The following is a 19420-nucleotide window of genomic DNA, read 5'->3' on the forward strand; positions in this document are numbered from 1 at the left end:
GAAGTATTTTTCCAGAACCAAGATACATAATTCTTTTGTTATTTATTGTTTTTACAACCCTGATATAATGAAATTTGGATATAAAGAACTAATTTCTCTGTCCCTGACAACTTCGTTATAATGAGTTTCCACTGTACCATTTTAAAGCTTATGATGTATATTTTCTAAACACGAAATAAAACAAAATTGTCGTGTACAGTCACATATCAGGTCACTACATTTGTTTGAAACAGTAAAACTTCCCAGCTTTAGGGAACGAACCAAACGTTTGATGACATCCAATGTCCTTTCCTTAGTGGGATGATGGGGTCAAAAAGTTTGACAATTTTGATTACGTACATAATATTTCCTCCTACTCGGCAAAAAGGCACCAGAGTTTTTCCCTACAATTTTGCCCCCCCCCCCCCCCCGAGTGATTTTTTTTGTTCTGGCTGGATAAGCAATATTTTTCTTGCAGCGTGCCCAAGATTGTTGAGAACAGTGGCGGGGGGGCAATGATTTTCGTGCACAGTCAAAATTTTTGTGTGCATTTCAGCACAAAATCATTTGAAAGATCAATAAATTTAAGACCGATATTCAACTTCATTATAACCAAAATTAGTTCATGGTATGGCCTATTTGTCCAAATTTTTGCGTGCATTTGTTTCAAGAATGGGGTGAGGTGCCCTTGGTTGAGAAAAATACCCTCCCTCTGTCATAACTTGCTTGGGGCAAAAATTGGATTCATCACCAGCGTCCCTTGAATTGGTACTGGATCAGGTGCAACATAATTTGATCCCCTTCAGACAGCAATAAATTTGAAAAATAAGATATCATCATAAACCTGCCCAATTCAGTATCGAGGTAGTTACCCAATTCTCTTGGTTACCGGATCACGCTATTTTGGCATGCCTTCTAGTGTCATATACTTTGTGTGGTGATTGTTTTGATCATGGTTCATTACTCAAGCACGTGATCCTGTTGACATAGTAACATTACGTAACTTCGATACTGAATTAGCTTGCATATATACTTGGTTCCCCAATTTTTCCCTGGAATTAAATTTCACATTTGGTACTAAGACCATTTTCCTCACACATGGCTTCATTATTCCCATATGCTTACATTTGAAGAGAGCACCCGTGTGCAACTTTTATAACACAGGAATTTTCTAGCTGCAGTTTATGGCCCTTGCGGACTTAGCGAGCACGTAGCGCGAGGCGTTCAACCGAAGCGCTTTAGCGCAACCTCACTGGATAGTATATAAAAGCAATAGAGCACAAAAGTAGTGCTAGAATTTTCCCCACCCAGGGGTGCGAGGGACCACAGCTAAAAAGTATGAAAACGCATATGAACAACTTTGGAAAGCTCTTATCCTTTTGTTCAGAGCAAGTGCAGAAATAGTGCACTGAAAATCAAAATCTGATTAGAATCTGAACTCTCGCAACCCTGTACACAACAAAGAAATTCACAAACCACAAGTTATGCTGTCAACTGATTATTTAATAGAACACAAACGGGGAAAATAAAAAGGGGGAAAATGGACTGTTACAGTCCCTACTCTACAAATTACACAAGAAAAACTAAGGGAAATACAATGAAACATGTTAACAACAATAGCATCTATCTACTAAGATTCGTCTTACCGAGTGACCACGGTTATTTATACCATGACAATCAAGTACACCATTTAATAATTATCTATAACAGTTGCTCAAGAATGCATAAAAATACAGATTTTACCCTAAATGCAAGTTTTATCAGCCTAAGCATACAGCCCCTTTTTACAGTTCACCTACAATAAGCCATGGATAAAATATCTCCTGAATAACGAGCTTATGCATTGTTATCCAGAGATGCCACACAGATCTACCACAAACCACCCCCTGGGCTATTCCAGTTGAAACCCATACACCCCTATGTAAGACATGACTTTTAATCTTCCAACACAGGGAGTGTGAACTTCAAATGGAATTACCTGAATGTGTGATTCCATTTTAAATCTACACCCCCTGTGTGGAAGATTAAGGTATATCTTCCACAGGGGAGTATGAATTTCAACTGGAATAGCCAAATGTGGCTCAAGTTTATTCCCAATACCAAAGTTTAGAAGCAAAGCATTGCAGTTACAAATTTAACCAAACAGAAATCCCAGCATTAGTGAACCCAAAATACCAATTTCAGAACCAGTTGGGTTCTTAATTGTCTTAATATTACAATAAAAGCTGCCGCTGCAGTGATACAAACCTGAAGTTAATTCAGATGTTATACCCTAATAACATTATGTGAAAGAGTAAAATCCATTCATGTTGTAATTAGTTGATGAGCATTCAGAACTTGCTTCAAATTTCAATAATGCAAATATTTTGAAAATACAAAATTCATCTTTTGACAGAAAATATTTCAAAAGAAAAAAGTGTTCTTTAAAATGTAACACGTCAAAAAAAAATTAAACAAATTAAGAATTACAAGTTGTGAAAAAGAATTAAAACTTAATAATATAAAATAAAAGTAGCAAAAATACATTTTGGTAGTAGCAAGTCTCAAGTAACAGTAAGAGAAAGCTTTACAGAAAAAAAAAAATCATTTTTATTTTGAAAGCTGCAAGTAGTATTAAAATCAATTCACTTCAAAGCAATTTGGATTTAATGGTGTGAAACCAGCTCAAGCCGTTTCAAACTCGTTACAATCGCAAACACGCGACACAAAAAAATTTCAAAAATGCTCCAACCAATAAAACATGTAGTTGGTCTACTCCTGATCTCCAATACATATCAAGATACGTGCTAAGTAGTACTACATTACTGCATTAAAAAGGTCAAAGGTGACATACTAAATACAGATCCAAGCCATGTTCATGTTACTACAACATTTCCAGCGCTTTGGAAACGCCAAGTTTGAATACTACGCACTTTAATATACCACAAATTAAAACACACAATGGTGTACTCGATGAAACGGTCACTCATTTTTTCACATATTTTTTCTCTTTTTATGGTATTTTTCAGGTATACATTTTTTTCTTTCAAGTTGTTCACCTATAATAATAATAATAATAATAATATCATTTTTTGAGACTATTCAAATGTCTCTCATAATACAGGTGCTCTTTTTCCATTTTTTTTTTAGAAATTTTTAAATATATGTGCCCTCCTTTGTTTTGTGTTCTTTGTCATTAGTGTGACAGTAAAAGGTTTCAAATTCTAGTTGTTTATATTTTTCATGGTTTTGCTATTTTTTGTACATTTTTATATATTTTTTATTATTTTATGTACTTTTTAAACATCACACCGGCTGACATTTTTTACACAGGATGCGTCCCACATTATGCTCACTAAGATGTTGCTTGGAACAAGCGCCCAAAACAATTGTAATTTTTTTTAATGGGCTTAAATCTCTTGAATCGAACAATGCAATTGGCAATTAAGCACATGCAATGGTTTACCAGATTCCTCTCTCCAAAACTGTAACACACGAGTGAGGAAATGTTCTTTACATAATTTTACAGGTCACTTGCATATCTGGCCAGGCGAGCCACTGTAAGGTAATAATTGCAAGCACTGCTTTTGTTGAATACATATAGTATTCTGCACCTTTCAACACAGTTGGCTATTGGTGGGTATGCGACAGATGACCCGATTTGTGTGACCTGTGCAGTACACTTGTCCGTGCTGCACACAATGTTGCTGTATGATAAATGAACACAATATCAACATCATGTGCAGAATACGACACAGGTCACAGTTTTGGGAGATTCTAAGTACTTCGATCCTGCAAATGATCAACCAGATGTGTGTTAAGATTCGTTACATTTTTTGTTTTTTCTATTTTTTGGGTTGGATATCTCTTCTCTGACATCTTCATCAACGGTCTAGACTTTACCGCCGGTTTCCTTGGCTTGATGAGCCTTGAGTACCTCAACAGCTTCCTCAACCTGTAAGTGAAAATGGATGAAAAACAAAAAGGAAATTTGATTTCTTGCATATATCTCATTTTCATACACCAATTGCAGACCAAGTCTTTTAGTACTTTGTACTCTGCTTATCTTGGTATCAAAATTCAAGTGCTATCACCACCAGGGGTTGATTTCACAAACAGTCACGTCCCAAGTCTTCTTACCTATCGAAAATCCAAAACAATCATAATTCATAACAACATGTATATGCTATGAATAAGTTACAATGCGTTTGGGAGCAACATTGAGGGACTCTTCATGGGCCTCATGGAAGAACAGAGGCATACTATAATAATCCACTGATGAGTAATACAATGTACATTAAACAAACAAAAGAAATTTTCTTTTAGTATACAAGTTTCAAAACTCGACAGATTTGTTGTTGTAAAAAGCTACCCATGGAGTTCACATTTACCTTTGCGTTGAGCGAGTCGCGGGATTCCAACATGTGAAGCAACTCGGCGTTGTCAATCTCTAGCAACATGCCGGTGATCTTGCCGGACAGTTCTCCGTGTATCTGGTGGATGATGGGGTAGAGGCGCTCCCCGAGCATCTGCTTCTGTTCATTCTGACTGGCCTGGGCCAACATGTGAGCGGTCAGTGGCTCCTGGCCGGACACTTGGATGGCATGTTGTGCGCCAGCCGATGGATCCTGGTGATGTAATCGAATAAGAGTACAATTTTTTTTACTACAACATAGTGCAATGGAGTTCTAATTCAAACAGATTTTACACAATTAATTCACTTGTTATATAATCATATATGGTTCCCGTATTGGGGTCTCTGAACAAACCAAACATATTTCTCAGCAATAACCTCAAAGTCTTAAATCTGTTTATGAGACATTCACAGACAGGGCCGATACTTGTTTGTACTTACTCTGATTGGCAAAAGGGCTTTTTTTATCTGTCATAGTGGGGCAGGTCATAAAATAATTAAAGGGCAGGGAAGTTGAGACAATAGTTTGGAAAAAATGTTTTCAAAAAGAATTAGATTCTACTTTGTAGCTATTAGTTTCACCCACTGTAAGGGCAAGTCAAAAGTTATACCATACACAATTCCGCAAATTTACACAGAAAAACATCTCCAGGGCATGATATTTTCGAAAGGGATACATGTGGGCATATATTACGAACAATGAATTTAGAATCAAATGATTTCCGGTTCACCTTCGGCAATTACCGACCATGTGTGGATCGTAGTAAGCTTACCTACACAAAATTTTTGCTTTCAAATGGGTGGGGGGAGGATAATCTATATAATGCCATGTCATACAGAAAGTGCAGTTTGATCTGGTCTCGTAAACACATATTTTCCCGAGATTGGTGTACAGAGGAAACCATGCCTGCTTAATCTTCCACACAGGGAGTGCGAATTTCAAATGGGGTTATCAGAATGGGGTACTCCATTTGAAATCTAGATCTCCTGCGTGGGAGGTCATGAATGTCTTGCACAGGGGGGTGTATGGATTTCAACTGGATTAGCCCAGTGGCATCATCATTCCTACTAACCTGAGGCACACCTGATGCGCCGGGTTGAGGCAGGTTCTGGGTGTTACGGGCTGCGGCAGCATACTTGAATCCAGCGCGCTGGCTCTGTGCTGCAGCGGCGGCGGCAGCAGCAGCGGCTGCTGGTCCTGGCATAGCCATACGCTGCATTGGCTGTTGGGTGGGTGGTACCGGTATATCTACAGGAGAAGAAGTCAAAACAAAGTTTGTCTCAAGATTAGTTAAACATAGTTTTATGTGTCATGAGATATTACAAACACCAAATGTGACACTGCTTGAATGAACTATGATACCTAAACAAACATGTTTTTTTTTCCCTAAACACAGGCACCGCCACATTTGTTCTTACCAATTCAGAGTAAATTATCATATTGTGAAGTATTTAGAATTTTTTTCCATAAAAATTAGTATGTCCTCTTCTTTCCATAAAAATTAGTATGTCCTCTTCTTAGGCTCATACTAATGACAAAAATGACATTGAAGAGAATGATTGGTACACAATTAGTCACGTAACTGTAAGCACAAGAATCGTTGTTTTTTAAATTTCAAGTAAACATAGCACAAGAAATAAGTCCCCCCTCTCAATATTTCGTCATAACATTGTAAGGTTTTGTTTTGTACCAATAACACTAACTTTGAAATAATTATATGACTGTTTAAGGGGTGGGGTATGAACATTTGGACAGTATTTATTGTGGGACATTAGAACACATCAGACATATCAAATTGCATTCTGAAAACGAAGAATGTCCTTCAGATATCAAATAATTTTGATTTATTGAAATTCGCAATGTAATACACGTTTTATGGCAAATGATTACAAATTTATATTTTTTATATTAACAGTACTCAAAGTAAACTTTATAAATCTGTAGATTTATAAAGTGTATGTAGGTGGGATGAAAAGCCAACGATCAATTGAAAATTTTGACCTTTTGCATTGAAGATATGGATTATATGACTGTTTAAATACTAAGTGTTGTGTGAAAATTGAGATTTCTATGACTTCATGGCTGAATGAGACTAAATTGAAGGCAAAAACTGCCCTTTTCAAAAGTCACAAAGTAGGCCTATGCTTGTCACAAAAGTTGATTCATGGCTTGGTACTAATGGAAAAACCCATGTGGTTTGAGTGCAGTTTAAACCTCACCAAGTGAACATTTACTGTAATGTGTATCGATTCTTGATCATTCAGCCATGGTGCAGAGTTCAGCACATTGAGTTGTAAGATGGCCAGTTCCATTCCTTGTCCCACTATGCCTTGCAGTTAACAAGCATTGGCCTACTATGTGACTTTTGGAAAGGGCAGTTTTTGTATTCAATTTGGGTTCATTCAGCCATGGACATCTTCACACAACACTTAGTAAACAATCATATAATTATTTCTAAGTAAGCTTTATTGGTACAAAGTTTTACTTTACGATGTTATGACGTAATTTTCAGAGGGGGACTTATTTCTTGTGATGTACGCTCGACTTACTGGCCATTCTCTGGGCATTAGGAGCCGACTGGACTGGTGGAACATTTCTTGATGGGTGCAGGGTGCGCACCGGAGCAGCGCTAGGAGCTGCGCCACGTGGGTTGGCATATTGTTGACGACCTGCTGCCATCGACTGGAAGGCCGGATTGGTAGCTGTTGGACAAATATATACAGTAACATAAATTACCAAAATGCACACAGGAAGCTCTTTGGAAAAAAAAAAGGCTCTTTAAACACACTTTTGCATAAAAGCAGGACAATACATTGGTCAAAACAGGCTAGTGAAAATACAACATGAATAGATGACCCCACTTTGTTTCACCGCGAGTGTGGTTGTGACATCAGTGCGTTTACTCGGTTGCGCCAAAAGCATGCTGACTAACCGCCCAGGTGTACGCTTTAGGGGGTTAAGTTTGTATGCATGAATTAATTACTGCAACCAGCGAAATAGGCTGTTAGTGTTCACATAGCGAGTTACCCAATAATGGATCTTAACAGAAGACAATTAACCACTGTGTTAGTGCAAGAACATTATATGGCCAATTCCATGCCAAAAGTGCCTTTTGGAAATTTTAAACAAAATTTTGGAACATTATTGCTCAAAACAGGACCATTTATTTCAAACTAGCTAATCATGCCTCCATAGATTGATGTCAGACCTACTGCAAGATAATCAAGAAAAAAATCTGAGGAAGTACCTTGACAGTTTTTTTCATTATGAAAACGTTACGGACGTTACATTTGACATAAAATGTAACGTCCGTAACACTAAATCAACAGTGTAGGACGATACAGGAGTATTAATTTCAAACTTACTTTTCATGTTTACATAGAATGGAGTCAGGGCTTACTCAATATAGTTAACAGAAAAAAATAAAACACAGAACTGAGTGGAGATAAAAGGATATGTACCATTTGTCAAAAGGCAGGCACTTTCGGCGTAACGTCCGTAGCGCTTTCGTTTCTAATTTCTGTAGCTAATTAACTAAGAAAGCCAAAACAAAATTGCTTCATTATATTGAACATTAGAGTGTGTACTAGTAGCATACTAAGAAATAAAGTGTTATCCTAACAGCAAACATGTGTGCTATTCACTTAAAAGTTGCAAGTTGCATGTATCTGTAACGTCCGTAACAGTGGAATTGGCCATATCTGCATTTTCTTGCTTTTTACAGAAGCATTGCTGTGTTTAAAGCTTCTTTTACTTATTCCAGGGGTGAGACTTCACTTTCCTTAAAAAAAACTTCTAATGCACGTAAAATTGGGCAAAAAGTACCAAAAACAGGCTATAATTCAATGAAGTTCTGGAATGAGACAAAAAAAAAACATGAATTCAGTTTTAAAACTGAAAATTATCATGCCTATTATTCATGTTTTTACTTTTTTTAATTAATTCTTCTTCTTCTTCGTTTCGGTTGACAGAGTGACTTTATAAATACCGTATTGTTTGTAATAAACGCCCCCCTCCAATTTTTGTGTGAAAAATTGACGAAAATGCAAACATTTCCATGCCATATCGTGTAGGTATTAAGCTTAAAACTTGCATCAGTAATGGCAGTCACGATCGCTAAATTGCATGGAAAAAACCTATTTTGACTCAACTCCCATCCATTCATTGCCTAATTATGGTAAAATTTCACTAATTCCATGCACTTACAGGTGTAATTTTGTTGTATTTCCCACGAAATTGTAATTTTCAGTGGGCGCCGCCATCTTGTATGGTCGTAAATCCCTCCTTTTAACAGGAGCACCATCGGAAATTGAAACCGATTTTTAAGCTTTTTTCACTGACAATTCACTTCCAATAAACGCCCCCCTTTTGGAAAAATGCAACGCCCCCCGGGGCGTTTATTACAAACAATACGGTATGCCACATTTCGTCAACACTTGATCCTGGAACCTAGGATTGATTGCAGATATCAGAACCGGGGATGGTCCCCCTTCTCTTTTCGAATAGCTCTGACACTTAACATGCACAGGATTTGACTCTTCCTGTACATAAGACCAACGGTTTTATGTGACTTCCGAACCATGAGACGAGCACACACACTAATATGATCTGCACGTGCTAAGTAGTGTGGGGGCGAGAAGAAATTCTTCAATTTTATTCTGTAAAGTAACTGAACACAATTTTAGGATTTCCGACCTTATAGGAACATTTTGGGAGAGGAAGAGAATTCTCACCTAACGCATGCCCAAGGTTCGAACCCTCGAGATTGTATTCTCCCAGCCGGCAGCGCAACGCCTTAACCGCTCGGCTATCTCACATTTAATTGCTTGCAAGACTCATAAATAGCTACAATGTGTATCAATAAATGTACAGTGTTTTACGTTTTTGGTTTTTGTGCTGGTTGCTGCCAACGTGGGTTGCGCACCTGCATCTGTCCTGCGTACAGACCACGCTGAGCCTGTGCTTGTGGCATGGTGGGCGCATAGTAGCCTGCAAAACCTGGGAAGATTTGGTTCACTTGCTGAGCAGGTTGCTGGAGAGAAGGAGTAGATAAAGGTGACAATGAGTGTGAAACAAAAACGTGAGATAACATTAAGATCGATGTGCAAGGCCTCAGATTTGACGCGAGTCACAGAATCAATTCTCGTAATGATTCGCGTAACATTTGTTGCGATAATCAATTTCTTTCATTAAATCATGCAGTAAGTGAAGCGAATCGGATTGTTTTTGATTCTCGCAAACTGGCAGGAAATCTAGGCCCTGATGTGTGTTTCATTAATTTTAACCACACACAATTAGCATTTCTGTTGCATTAAACTATTATCTGGTTAAAATTTAAAACTACTATTTACAGATCAATGTTTTCCTGACTGGATGCGCTTTTTGTCAGGAGTGAAATGCTTTTAAAGACATGAATTGGTGGAAAATGTTATAGACTTACATAGACTTTCCCCAATATAAACACCTCGAGTTCAGAAAGATAATTTGTGTGGTTGTGCAGTTCTGTTGTGTGGTTCTTGTGCTTAACCAACCAAAAAGTTCATTTTGCACTTAGAAATGATGGTGTCCACCATTTCCATCTGCCACCTAACTAAAATCCACATCTAAAAACCCCAACAACCAAAACGAAACTCAACTTACAGCTACTACATTCGCTGCACCTCGCACTCCAGTGGTGACACGCTGCATGATCTGGCTGGCCAGCTGAAGTTTACGTTCTTCCTTGCGTTGGGCAAGGGCGACATACAGGGGCTTGGCCACGAGAATCCTTCCGTTCATCTCCGTCACTGCCTTGGTGGCCTCCTCGGGAGAAGAGAAGCACACAAAGCCGAAACCCTTGGATGTACCACGCTCATCAGACATGACCTATTCAGGAGATAGGATAAAACAGAGCCATGATTAATATGTGAGATTGATTAAGTTATGTTTTACACAAACATTTTCATAATTATCCACAGTTGATGGACACACCTGACCTTAATCATTTATGAATGCATGCCCCAAACATAGTACTCAAAAATTGGTCAAATATGACCAATATACGGGGATGGCATAATATTACAACTCGAACAGTTGAATACGATTGTCACGCACGGTACACAGCATAACAGAAATGAGAACAACTTTGTCTGTAAAACACATGCAAATTTGATCAACAACACACTGTCAAACGTTAATAACATCTCCATTCTAGGATTGCTGGGGCCTTATCCAGGGGTAGCACTATGTTTTAAAACAACCAGGGGTACAAACAACCAGGGGTTCTAAAAACAATTTACTTCTGTTTAGTAGGTTAATAAGTGTGTAGAATCTACTACAGGTTTATAACATGATACCCAAGCTTAGCAGGGTCTTTGATACAAGCTTCAAATTATACCGTAAGAGAAAAACTGAAAGAATACCACAATGACAGACAGAACATAATACTCACCCTGGCACTTGTGATGGTCCCAAAGCGGCTGAACTCTTTCCTCAGTTTGTCATCATCAATCTCATCATCCAGGTTCTTAATGTACAAGTTGACACCCTGATACCTGTTGCTGCGCTCCTGCTTGATGGCCTCAAAGCGAGCCTTCAGTTCTGCGAGACGCTCGGCCTTCTTCTGTGCTCTGCCTGCGTATACCGTGCGTCCACTAACCTCTGAATTGTTCATGTCGTCAACACACTGAATAAGTGAGAGAAACGTAAACACTATTACTCGAGGGTTGTAAGATGTGACCAAATCAAATCTGCATGCTGTGCACACTAAGTACTATCAAGTACAGTTTTTGAAAAACATCGTTGAGTTCAGTCAATAATTAGCAGGATTATAATTCTCACGATTAGAGAACTCCAAACAACATTCACCTATGGCTTAAAATACTTTTAAGATTCTATTAATAGTTTCTAAAAATCCCTTTGTGTGGTCTTTGCTTTGCTGTTCTAAATATTTTTCCCATTTTGGTTATTTTATGTAAATAAGTGTGTTGAAATCACGCTTAAACAAATTTGCATTTTGCCAAGTTAAAGAATGCCACAGCACAGCACAAACCCCAAAATTAAGAACAATCGTTTGAGACTCTTCTTTTGCCTAAGTGTGCTCAAGTCTAGACAAAAGGAATTTAAGTAAATTGTAATTCCATTCCAACACTCTATAGCATTACTAACCTTCTCTGCTGCTTCATGACTCTCAAAGCTGACAAAACCAAAGCCCTTGCACTTGCCGGACCTGTCGTCCGTCATCACCTTGCACGATGTCACCTTGCCAAAAGCCTCGCACATCTTCAGCAGTTTATCGTCGTCCAGTTCCTCGCCAAAGTTCTTGATGAACACATTGGTGAACTTCCGCTGCTGGTCACCCAGCTGCATCAGCCTGTCCTTGCGCGGGATGAATCGACCTACGTACCTGCAGGTGAAACCAACAGAAATTTGATCAAACTCCCAACTTTCACAATTTGATGCACACTGTACTTTTACTGTCACATCTAGGTTTGCCGATATTTCTATCATGATATTGAATTCTGAGTGGCGATTCACAATACGGTGCGCTGCCAGAGCGGTTGCACTTGCTATTCCGCTTTTTGACCTTGAGGGTCAACATCGCCGTTCTAACCACCATTGGATTTTCACGCGATTGTGATAAATAATGTTGAAAACAGCTCCACAAAGGCTTCCGTGTGATAAATAGAAGAAAATGGATCTACTTGAATTGTAAATTACAGTTTTACTGCGCATTCGTGTGTTACATAATTATATTGACACAATGACATTATGTTCCCGTGTTGAATTACACAGGCTTTGTATGTCAACATTTTCCCATTTATGCACTGCATATTTTGGCCTCACTGGAGGCGCATCGTATTGTGAATCAATCAAATTGACGCCTAATGACAATGAATTTAAATTACAGAGCACAATTTTTCCAAGTTTTTATCAACAGAACTTTTATCCTGCTGTTCCATCACAACATGCTACTTTACATGTGAACAACACAAGAATATAGCTTCTTTTTTAATAGTTTTACATTGAATACTTACACTTTCTTTCCATTCAACAACATGCCATTCACTTTCACGATAGCTTTCTGTGCAGCTTCTTCTGTCTCAAAATGCACAAACCCGTAGCCTTTGGAGCCCTTCTCATCACAAGCAACCTGCAAAATTATTGTAAAGAAAAAAGCAAATCCAGCTGAAAATTTTCAAGTCCACATTGCGAAATCCACCAGTCCATCTCTCACTCACTTCAGGAGCCCACAACCAAAGGTAAATTTTCTTGGGCCTACCAATTGAAACTCGCGCATCGAATCTATATTTGACTGAAAAAACGTCAAGCAGGCCTATTGTATTGTTTGATAAAAAACACTCTCCTATCGATTTAAGGAGCAGTAGAGAGTGATTGCTCTCACTCTCTTCAAAACTTGACAAAAGGCAGTCACTGGCTACAAAAATCGAGTTTCTGTAAAACTGCCACCCAAGCTCTGCTAGCTTGAACCCTGAGCTGACCAATGATCCACTCACTTGGTTCAATTTCTAAGCACACATTTGCAGCAGAACTTTGTACAGTATATAAAAATTACACATTTCAGAAAACAATGCGGAATTTTGGTTTTGTGTTCACCAAATTTCTGTTTGCAAATTATTTCACGCTTGCGGCTTCATTTTTTCTTGTACTCACCTTACAAGACAGAATATTTCCAAAGGCTGAGAAGGTGTCATACATGGCTTTGTTGTCAATAGATTTGTCCAAGTTCTTAATGAACACATTGCCAACGCCAGATCGTCGAAGGGAGGGGTCACGTTGAGACCACATTATACGGATGGGTCGTCCTTTTAAGGCATCAAAGTTCATGGTATCTAGGGCACGTTCAGCTGGAAATGAATACAATAAATCAAAAGGTTATGTCATTGTTATGTATTATTTATATACCAAACACTAAACAGGAGACATACCATAGGGATGTTGAGTGTTGACTTCTTGAATTGAATCATCTCTGAATGATTATGACAAAATGATAAGATCCTTCAATTTCAGTTGATGAAATCATTTATTAGTCTAACAAAATGCATCTCTTTACTTAAAAGGGCATTTCGTGATCCACAGCCTCATCCCCCCACTTTTCCCAAAAAAAGTTGAGATTTTTACACGACTGGATACCTCTTGCTACATAATGTTTATGTACAAAATTTAAATGTCTTGCAGATTAATTCGTTCAGCAAAAATATTGCCTAATTTGAATTTGTTCTGGTATACCAGAACGAAATTACAATTATAGTGGCCTATGGAGCAGTGTAATACAATCAATTAATCATGCATAACTCGCAAACGCAAAATCAACTGGAATTTTGGGAATAAGCTTTTTACGTGGATATCTACTGAAATATGTCATAAAAAGAGAATGCTACGATCACGAAATCCTCCTTTGAGTTTTTTTTTAATTCCAAAACCAGTTCATGCAGTTAGTTGTACGTCTAACGTCTTCGACGCATTTTAGTTTTTACCATACACATGTTAAGTACACATGTTTGCACTTTGATAATAAAATCATTGCATCGCGGAAGTCGTTCTCATCAAAGGTTTACACAGCAATTAACATGATTCTTTTTCAGTTAGAACAGGGTTTTTTTACTCGTCATACATTTTTGTCACCAGATCCAGGTTGGCTATATAGACTAGTACTAGTAGTAGTACTAACTAACAGGTAAATTAAGTACGGTAATTCTTTGCCAGTGAACTCAAACGTTATGAATGCTAGCCTATAGGACAGCGTTCAAGATTTGACTTACATTTGGGCTATTTCATTATAAATGACAACATTGAGTCCCAAAAGGGGTCAAAATTCAAACTCATTTATTTCATGCAAATTCATTATCATTTCAAAGTTCAGATGGTGTGTCAATAATTCTCAAAATATTAGAGCGTCAAACCCTCAGGAACCATTAAAAAAATTAAATTGAACTTTTGCTGTGTAAAACATAGCTGCCGTCTGGAGGGGACATTTTTTTAAACAATTTAATACACAACTTTGAAAGAGTATATGTAACCAACATTGGGTTCATACTTATTCATATTTAGTCTCTAATAATTGTTGTATGTTCCTTTACACTTCAGTGTCTTAAATATGCCAGTTTCAATATCAAACAATTAGTAAATTGATACTAATCCAGATAAATGGTGCAAAATTACTACATATTTTAAGGATAAACTTCATCTTCACATGAAAAATTCATGAAATAGTCATTTTGTCCTGCCCAATAGCTACACTGATGCATAAGTGAGTATTCTGCGTCAATCTGTTGTACTACTCATGGAAAACCTAAAATAAAAGACCCCTCCTGTGTCATTTGTTCTGGATAGGACACATTTTTTAACACATAATAAAGCATACTTTAACTTTAGAAATAGCTGCATCAATATTATTGCATCAATATTATTGCATAAAAGATCCCCAGCATTTAAAATCCACTACAAACAGGGTTAATATTCTGGTTAAATTAGGAATATTGCAAATTTTAGCTAACCGAAGTTCAATGCAGAATAATATCATATGTGTTCTCAACAACTGGACAATAATTTGAACACTAAAGTGGTTTGTAAGCATAATTTGCAATAAAATGCAAAAATTTCTTGTGGGTTTGGCTCTTTGAAATTTTTATTTTTTAGTTTGTTTACCAATTCATGGAAATGACATAATTGTGCTGGAGAGGACATTTGTTACATTGCAAACAGAATCGTGGATACAGGCTTGCAAAAATGCAACAAATACCAAATCATGTGCCACCTTGGTAGAAGGAAGACCACTCTTCCTCTACAAATTTCACATTCTATGATATAATCCTTCTTATTTCAACAATTAGTAATTAACTTCAGTTCTGGAGAGGACAAATTTTTAACGCGAACTGTGGTATCAAGAACAAGTGGTCTACTGTATGTAAAATAAATGAATTCCTCAATCAGTGCCCTGTCCCATCAATTGGTAATATAACACAGATTATACAGGTAGGGTAAGGGTTTATTTTTCCTCTTTAATGTTAACAAAAATGGAGGCATGAATTGGAGAGGACACTCATTTTTTTATTTAACGCAAAATGCCAATTTTGCAAGAATCTCTGAATTTTAACATTTTGCACCAATTTTCACCATTCAACTTGCATGATGTTCCACACATATCATATTTTCATTGCAACAAGCACATTGCCATAGAATGTACCTAATTTTTCAAAGAATTTATTCAGAATACATGGGCAAAATGAAATGGGACTCCCAAATTGGGTTAAAAATGTACCTTTTGGCAATTTTTTTATACAAAAAATAGACAGAATTCTGTCAAAATGCTCATGTAGCTTGTAGTTTGTGGCATACTTAGAATTAAGTTAATAACACTGCATTATCACCCTAATTATATCAACCAGATATGATAAAAGCCATTTTTGTGAACGTGTCATTTATAATGAAATAGCCCACTTGGCGGACACGCGTGTGAAAAAAGTATTTAGGGGTGAAAAGAACCAAAATTCTTGAATGTTTATATGTTTCCATGGGTAAAATGTCATCTAGTTTCAGATTTTGGCACTTCAAACTCCCTATCTTTTATAGATTTTGAGAAAAATCATTTTTGGTCCGATTTTGGCGAAAATGGCCATTTTGGGGTGACAAAATTTTGACTTGCAGATTTCCTGTGAGTATATGAACATGAAAACTATCAAATAGTGCCTAATTTTCTATTCTAATTGTGTAACAAGGGTACAATTGTGATATTAAAAGCATTGAATGGGATCCATATATTTCTTTATTTTTGTAGCAGGGGTAGAAACTTGAGGGTTCGGGTGACAATTGATTTAGAAAAATATACAATATTCGCATCATTTTCAATTTGAAAACGCCATATCTCCACAATGGTATGAGGCCATGCGTTTTGAGTTGGGCCGGTAATGCGTTACATGTTTTCGCGAGATGAAAATTGCATGTTTTTCGTTTAGATATGAATATCTTTCACATATTATACCCAACATATATAAAAGTATACATTTTCTGGCTGCAAATGAACCAAGGAATCCAAAAATGCACTTTAAAATGACATAGGGTGTAACACTAAGGAGTTGTGAAACTGAAAATACCAAATATTTTAGGGAAAAAATGTAAAATTTGAAAAATTAAAAAAAAAAAGTTAGCTTCACCCCACATATTTAAAAGTTCCATATTTGAATTCCTCTCAGTCAGAGCTTTAAGTACATATATAACATCATAGGGTTCAATAAAATTAAAATGATTTTGCGCCAGCCTCTTTCAAGGCATATTTTCCCATTGACTTCAATGTGTAACCCGAACGGAAAATAAAATATGCAAAATTGCTTCTCAAAGCAAATTAAATTACCTGGAATATGATTGTATGGTGTTATAGTATGCAGTTTAAAGTGAATTGTAAAAATGTGAAAAAGAAATGGACCTCTTGCATCATATGACCCCTGGGGGTCACTTTTATTAAATTTGCTCCTCCTGATCCTCCTCCTCCTGATCCTCCTCCACCCCACACATTATGCTAATTAGATGCAAATTATTCAAATGTTAATAACTTCTTACAACTTTTTTAAAGTTTACTGTATTGGTCTCATCACAAGCTTTAATTTGACACCAAATTTAACTACATAGGCTGCATATTAACTGAGAAAATTAAAAAGATGTACCCTAAAATGTCGCGCGCATGTAACATCTCCACCTATTTACTGGCCCAACTCAAAACGCATGGCCTTGAGCGATAGGGATGCTTTAAGTGTTTATTTGCTCAGTATTTCATTAGCTAAATGGTGATATAACAGACAAGTAAGCTAGATCTACAGAAAATAAAATAACTTGCAAAATGCTACCCCCACCCCTAAGGATTTTGAGGACGTGAAAAAAGTCACAGATTTTGCAAAAAAAATAAGTCCTTCAAAATTTGGAGGTTTGAGGCTAAACAAAAGACATGTTGCCCTTACCAATGCCTCCCTCTAGAGCAACATATTTTTTGTTTAGCCCTGAGTATCCCCATTTTGAAGGACTTTTTTTTTTTGCTCCAATTTTGCTCCAATTTGGGAACTTCGGGCAGAAATATGCCTGTACAGTGCTATGGGGAAAATTTTCAAGTTGATAATTATGCATTTTTTATGTCAGATTCAGTTTTTACACAAAATTTCACCCTAGAAAATGTTCCTTAAAGTAGGATATCTTTCACTTTAAGTTTCCACCATTCTGTCCGCCAAACGCAAGTCAAAGCTTGAACGCTGTCATAGCTAAAATAATAGTTTCTCGATCATGAGAATATGAATGTACTGCGTGCACTGCGTAATGTCGCAAGTGACACGATCGATTCGATTGTGCACGCACAAGAAATGCAGCGCTACCCAAAGCGTGTATGGTAGGCGACAGCAATTGTCATTGCGTACCTATACTAAAATGCAGAAAACCTTAGACGAGCGCGTATTGTAAGGATACATCGCGTATATACTGCGTTGAACGCACTTGTCTCTGATTGGCTGCTAAGGCGATATATTGTTGCTGAGTGGAGATTTATGAATGAACTGTCCGCCGTACGCGTTGTTAGCGCCGAACTTGCAACATCACGGTAGTCGCGCTCGTAAAAGGTTTGCTGCATTTTAGTATATTGAGCTCTCATGATCGAGAAACTATTATTTTACTATAGTGGCACCGTGATGATAAACACACGCCCAGATAGCGAATTACAGAAAGCAAGTACACGCTTAGTACACTACATGGACGCAACACGCATGTTCCTGCTTCAGCAGCTTGGCCAAGAATACTTACTTTACCTTATACATAACATGTGTACACTTTGTGAATTCAGACTTCACTTCAGCATGTTCAGTTAAAACTTTAGTTAACTTCTTTCAAATTCATGTCTTTTCTGCACTGCAACTGCAGATGCAAGTGCAGTGTCCCGTGACCTGATTGACTGAAGACACATATCATGATATTGAAGGTAAAATCTAAATTTGAATACATTGAATAGTCCTAAAGCCTATGTTTGTCAGCAATGGCAATGGTACTGCAGTGAATGCATGCAATGCATGTGGTTCATGATCACGCATGCACGTAAGATGAGTTGAGCATTGTTGAGTGACTTACCATCTGCCGGTTGCTGGAAGTTCACGTATGCGTAGCCCAAAGACCGACGAGTGATCATATCACGACACACCCGAATGGACAAAATCGGGCCAGCCGATGAGAACTTCTCAAACAACATAGCTTCTGTAACATCATTGTGAAGATCCCCAACATAGAGGGAAGCCATAGGGTAGTTTGGACCAGCAGGATTCATGGTGACTTCGTTGACTTATTTCGCAATGCACAACGTGTGAGGAAGTTTCAATATGGTAGCCTTTTATGGAAGACGTCGACGCGATGTGAAGCTGAAAAATATGCCCGATTGCCACTTGTCGTTTCACAAACACAATTTTTTTAGGTTTTTAATTTTTATATTTTTTTGTTTATTTTTTACTATAAACTTAACACAAAAGTGTGTTTTTTAACGGCGTGTGACGAAGTTTTAAAAGGCAACGACACAACAACCGTGCTTTTCAGTGCTTGCAAAGGAGAGCAGAGAGAGAATCCACTGATCGATTGATCAGATCAACGAGATTGGTGTATCGAATAATATTCTTCCGCATCAAAGTTTGTGAAAATAAGCAACAATACAATAAGTTTAATTAAGATTTATTCAATATTCATTCAAAAAAGTGTCTTATATTATTCAGTGACAAATTTTTCGTATTTGCAACTGATAAATTACTTAGATTTGAAGAACTATTTGTCTAATTGATTGGAGACACGTGCCATTCTTTGTAATGCGGTTTTCATTTAGCCTCGTTTTCAGTTACAAATTACCGTTCACAAAAATTATTTTGTACACGGTCAATTTCCTCTACACTCGATACACACTGAGCTACACTGGTACCACATGACCGGCCATAGGTTGGTTGGTTGGTTGGTTGGTAGGATTTTCCGCCTTTAATAGCTTTTAATACAGGCGCACCACAGATAAAGCTGTGTCTTTTTCATAAGAAAATGTCCATTTA

The 19420-nt window shown here is 37.4% G+C and overlaps 1 protein-coding gene across 1 annotated transcript; it reads right to left on the minus strand.

The window, feature by feature from the left end:
- Positions 1 to 1461: 1461 nt before the first annotated feature.
- Positions 1462 to 18953, minus strand: LOC140150090 (polyadenylate-binding protein 4-like). Its single transcript, XM_072172094.1, has 11 exons — positions 18471 to 18953; positions 13026 to 13219; positions 12389 to 12504; positions 11520 to 11757; positions 10804 to 11037; positions 10014 to 10238; positions 9254 to 9405; positions 6923 to 7149; positions 5446 to 5621; positions 4350 to 4586; positions 1462 to 3913 (listed from the first exon to the last, which is right to left on the minus strand). The coding sequence occupies exons 1-11, from the start codon at positions 18661 to 18663 to the stop codon at positions 3851 to 3853; spliced, it is 2055 nt and encodes a 684-aa protein (XP_072028195.1). The 5' UTR covers positions 18664 to 18953; the 3' UTR covers positions 1462 to 3850.
- Positions 18954 to 19420: the final 467 nt, after the last annotated feature.

This window comes from Amphiura filiformis, chromosome 4 (genome assembly GCF_039555335.1).
Source record: "Amphiura filiformis chromosome 4, Afil_fr2py, whole genome shotgun sequence".
NCBI classification, from domain to species: Eukaryota; Metazoa; Echinodermata; class Ophiuroidea; order Amphilepidida; family Amphiuridae; genus Amphiura; species Amphiura filiformis.

What these genes read in the sequence shown, in the direction of transcription:
- LOC140150090 (XM_072172094.1), bottom strand. Translation starts at nt 18,663, where the DNA reads ATGAATCCTGCTGGTCCAAACTACCCTATGGCTTCCCTCTATGTTGGG. An exon ending in GAAATATTCTGTCTTGTAAG is followed by an intron (nt 12,505 to 13,025) that starts GTGAGTACAAGA and finishes ATAATTTTGCAG; the next exon opens with GTTGCTTGTGATGAGAAGGG. An exon ending in GCGACTCGCTCAACGCAAAG is followed by an intron (nt 3,914 to 4,349) that starts GTAAATGTGAAC and finishes TTTCACTTACAG; the next exon opens with GTTGAGGAAGCTGTTGAGGT.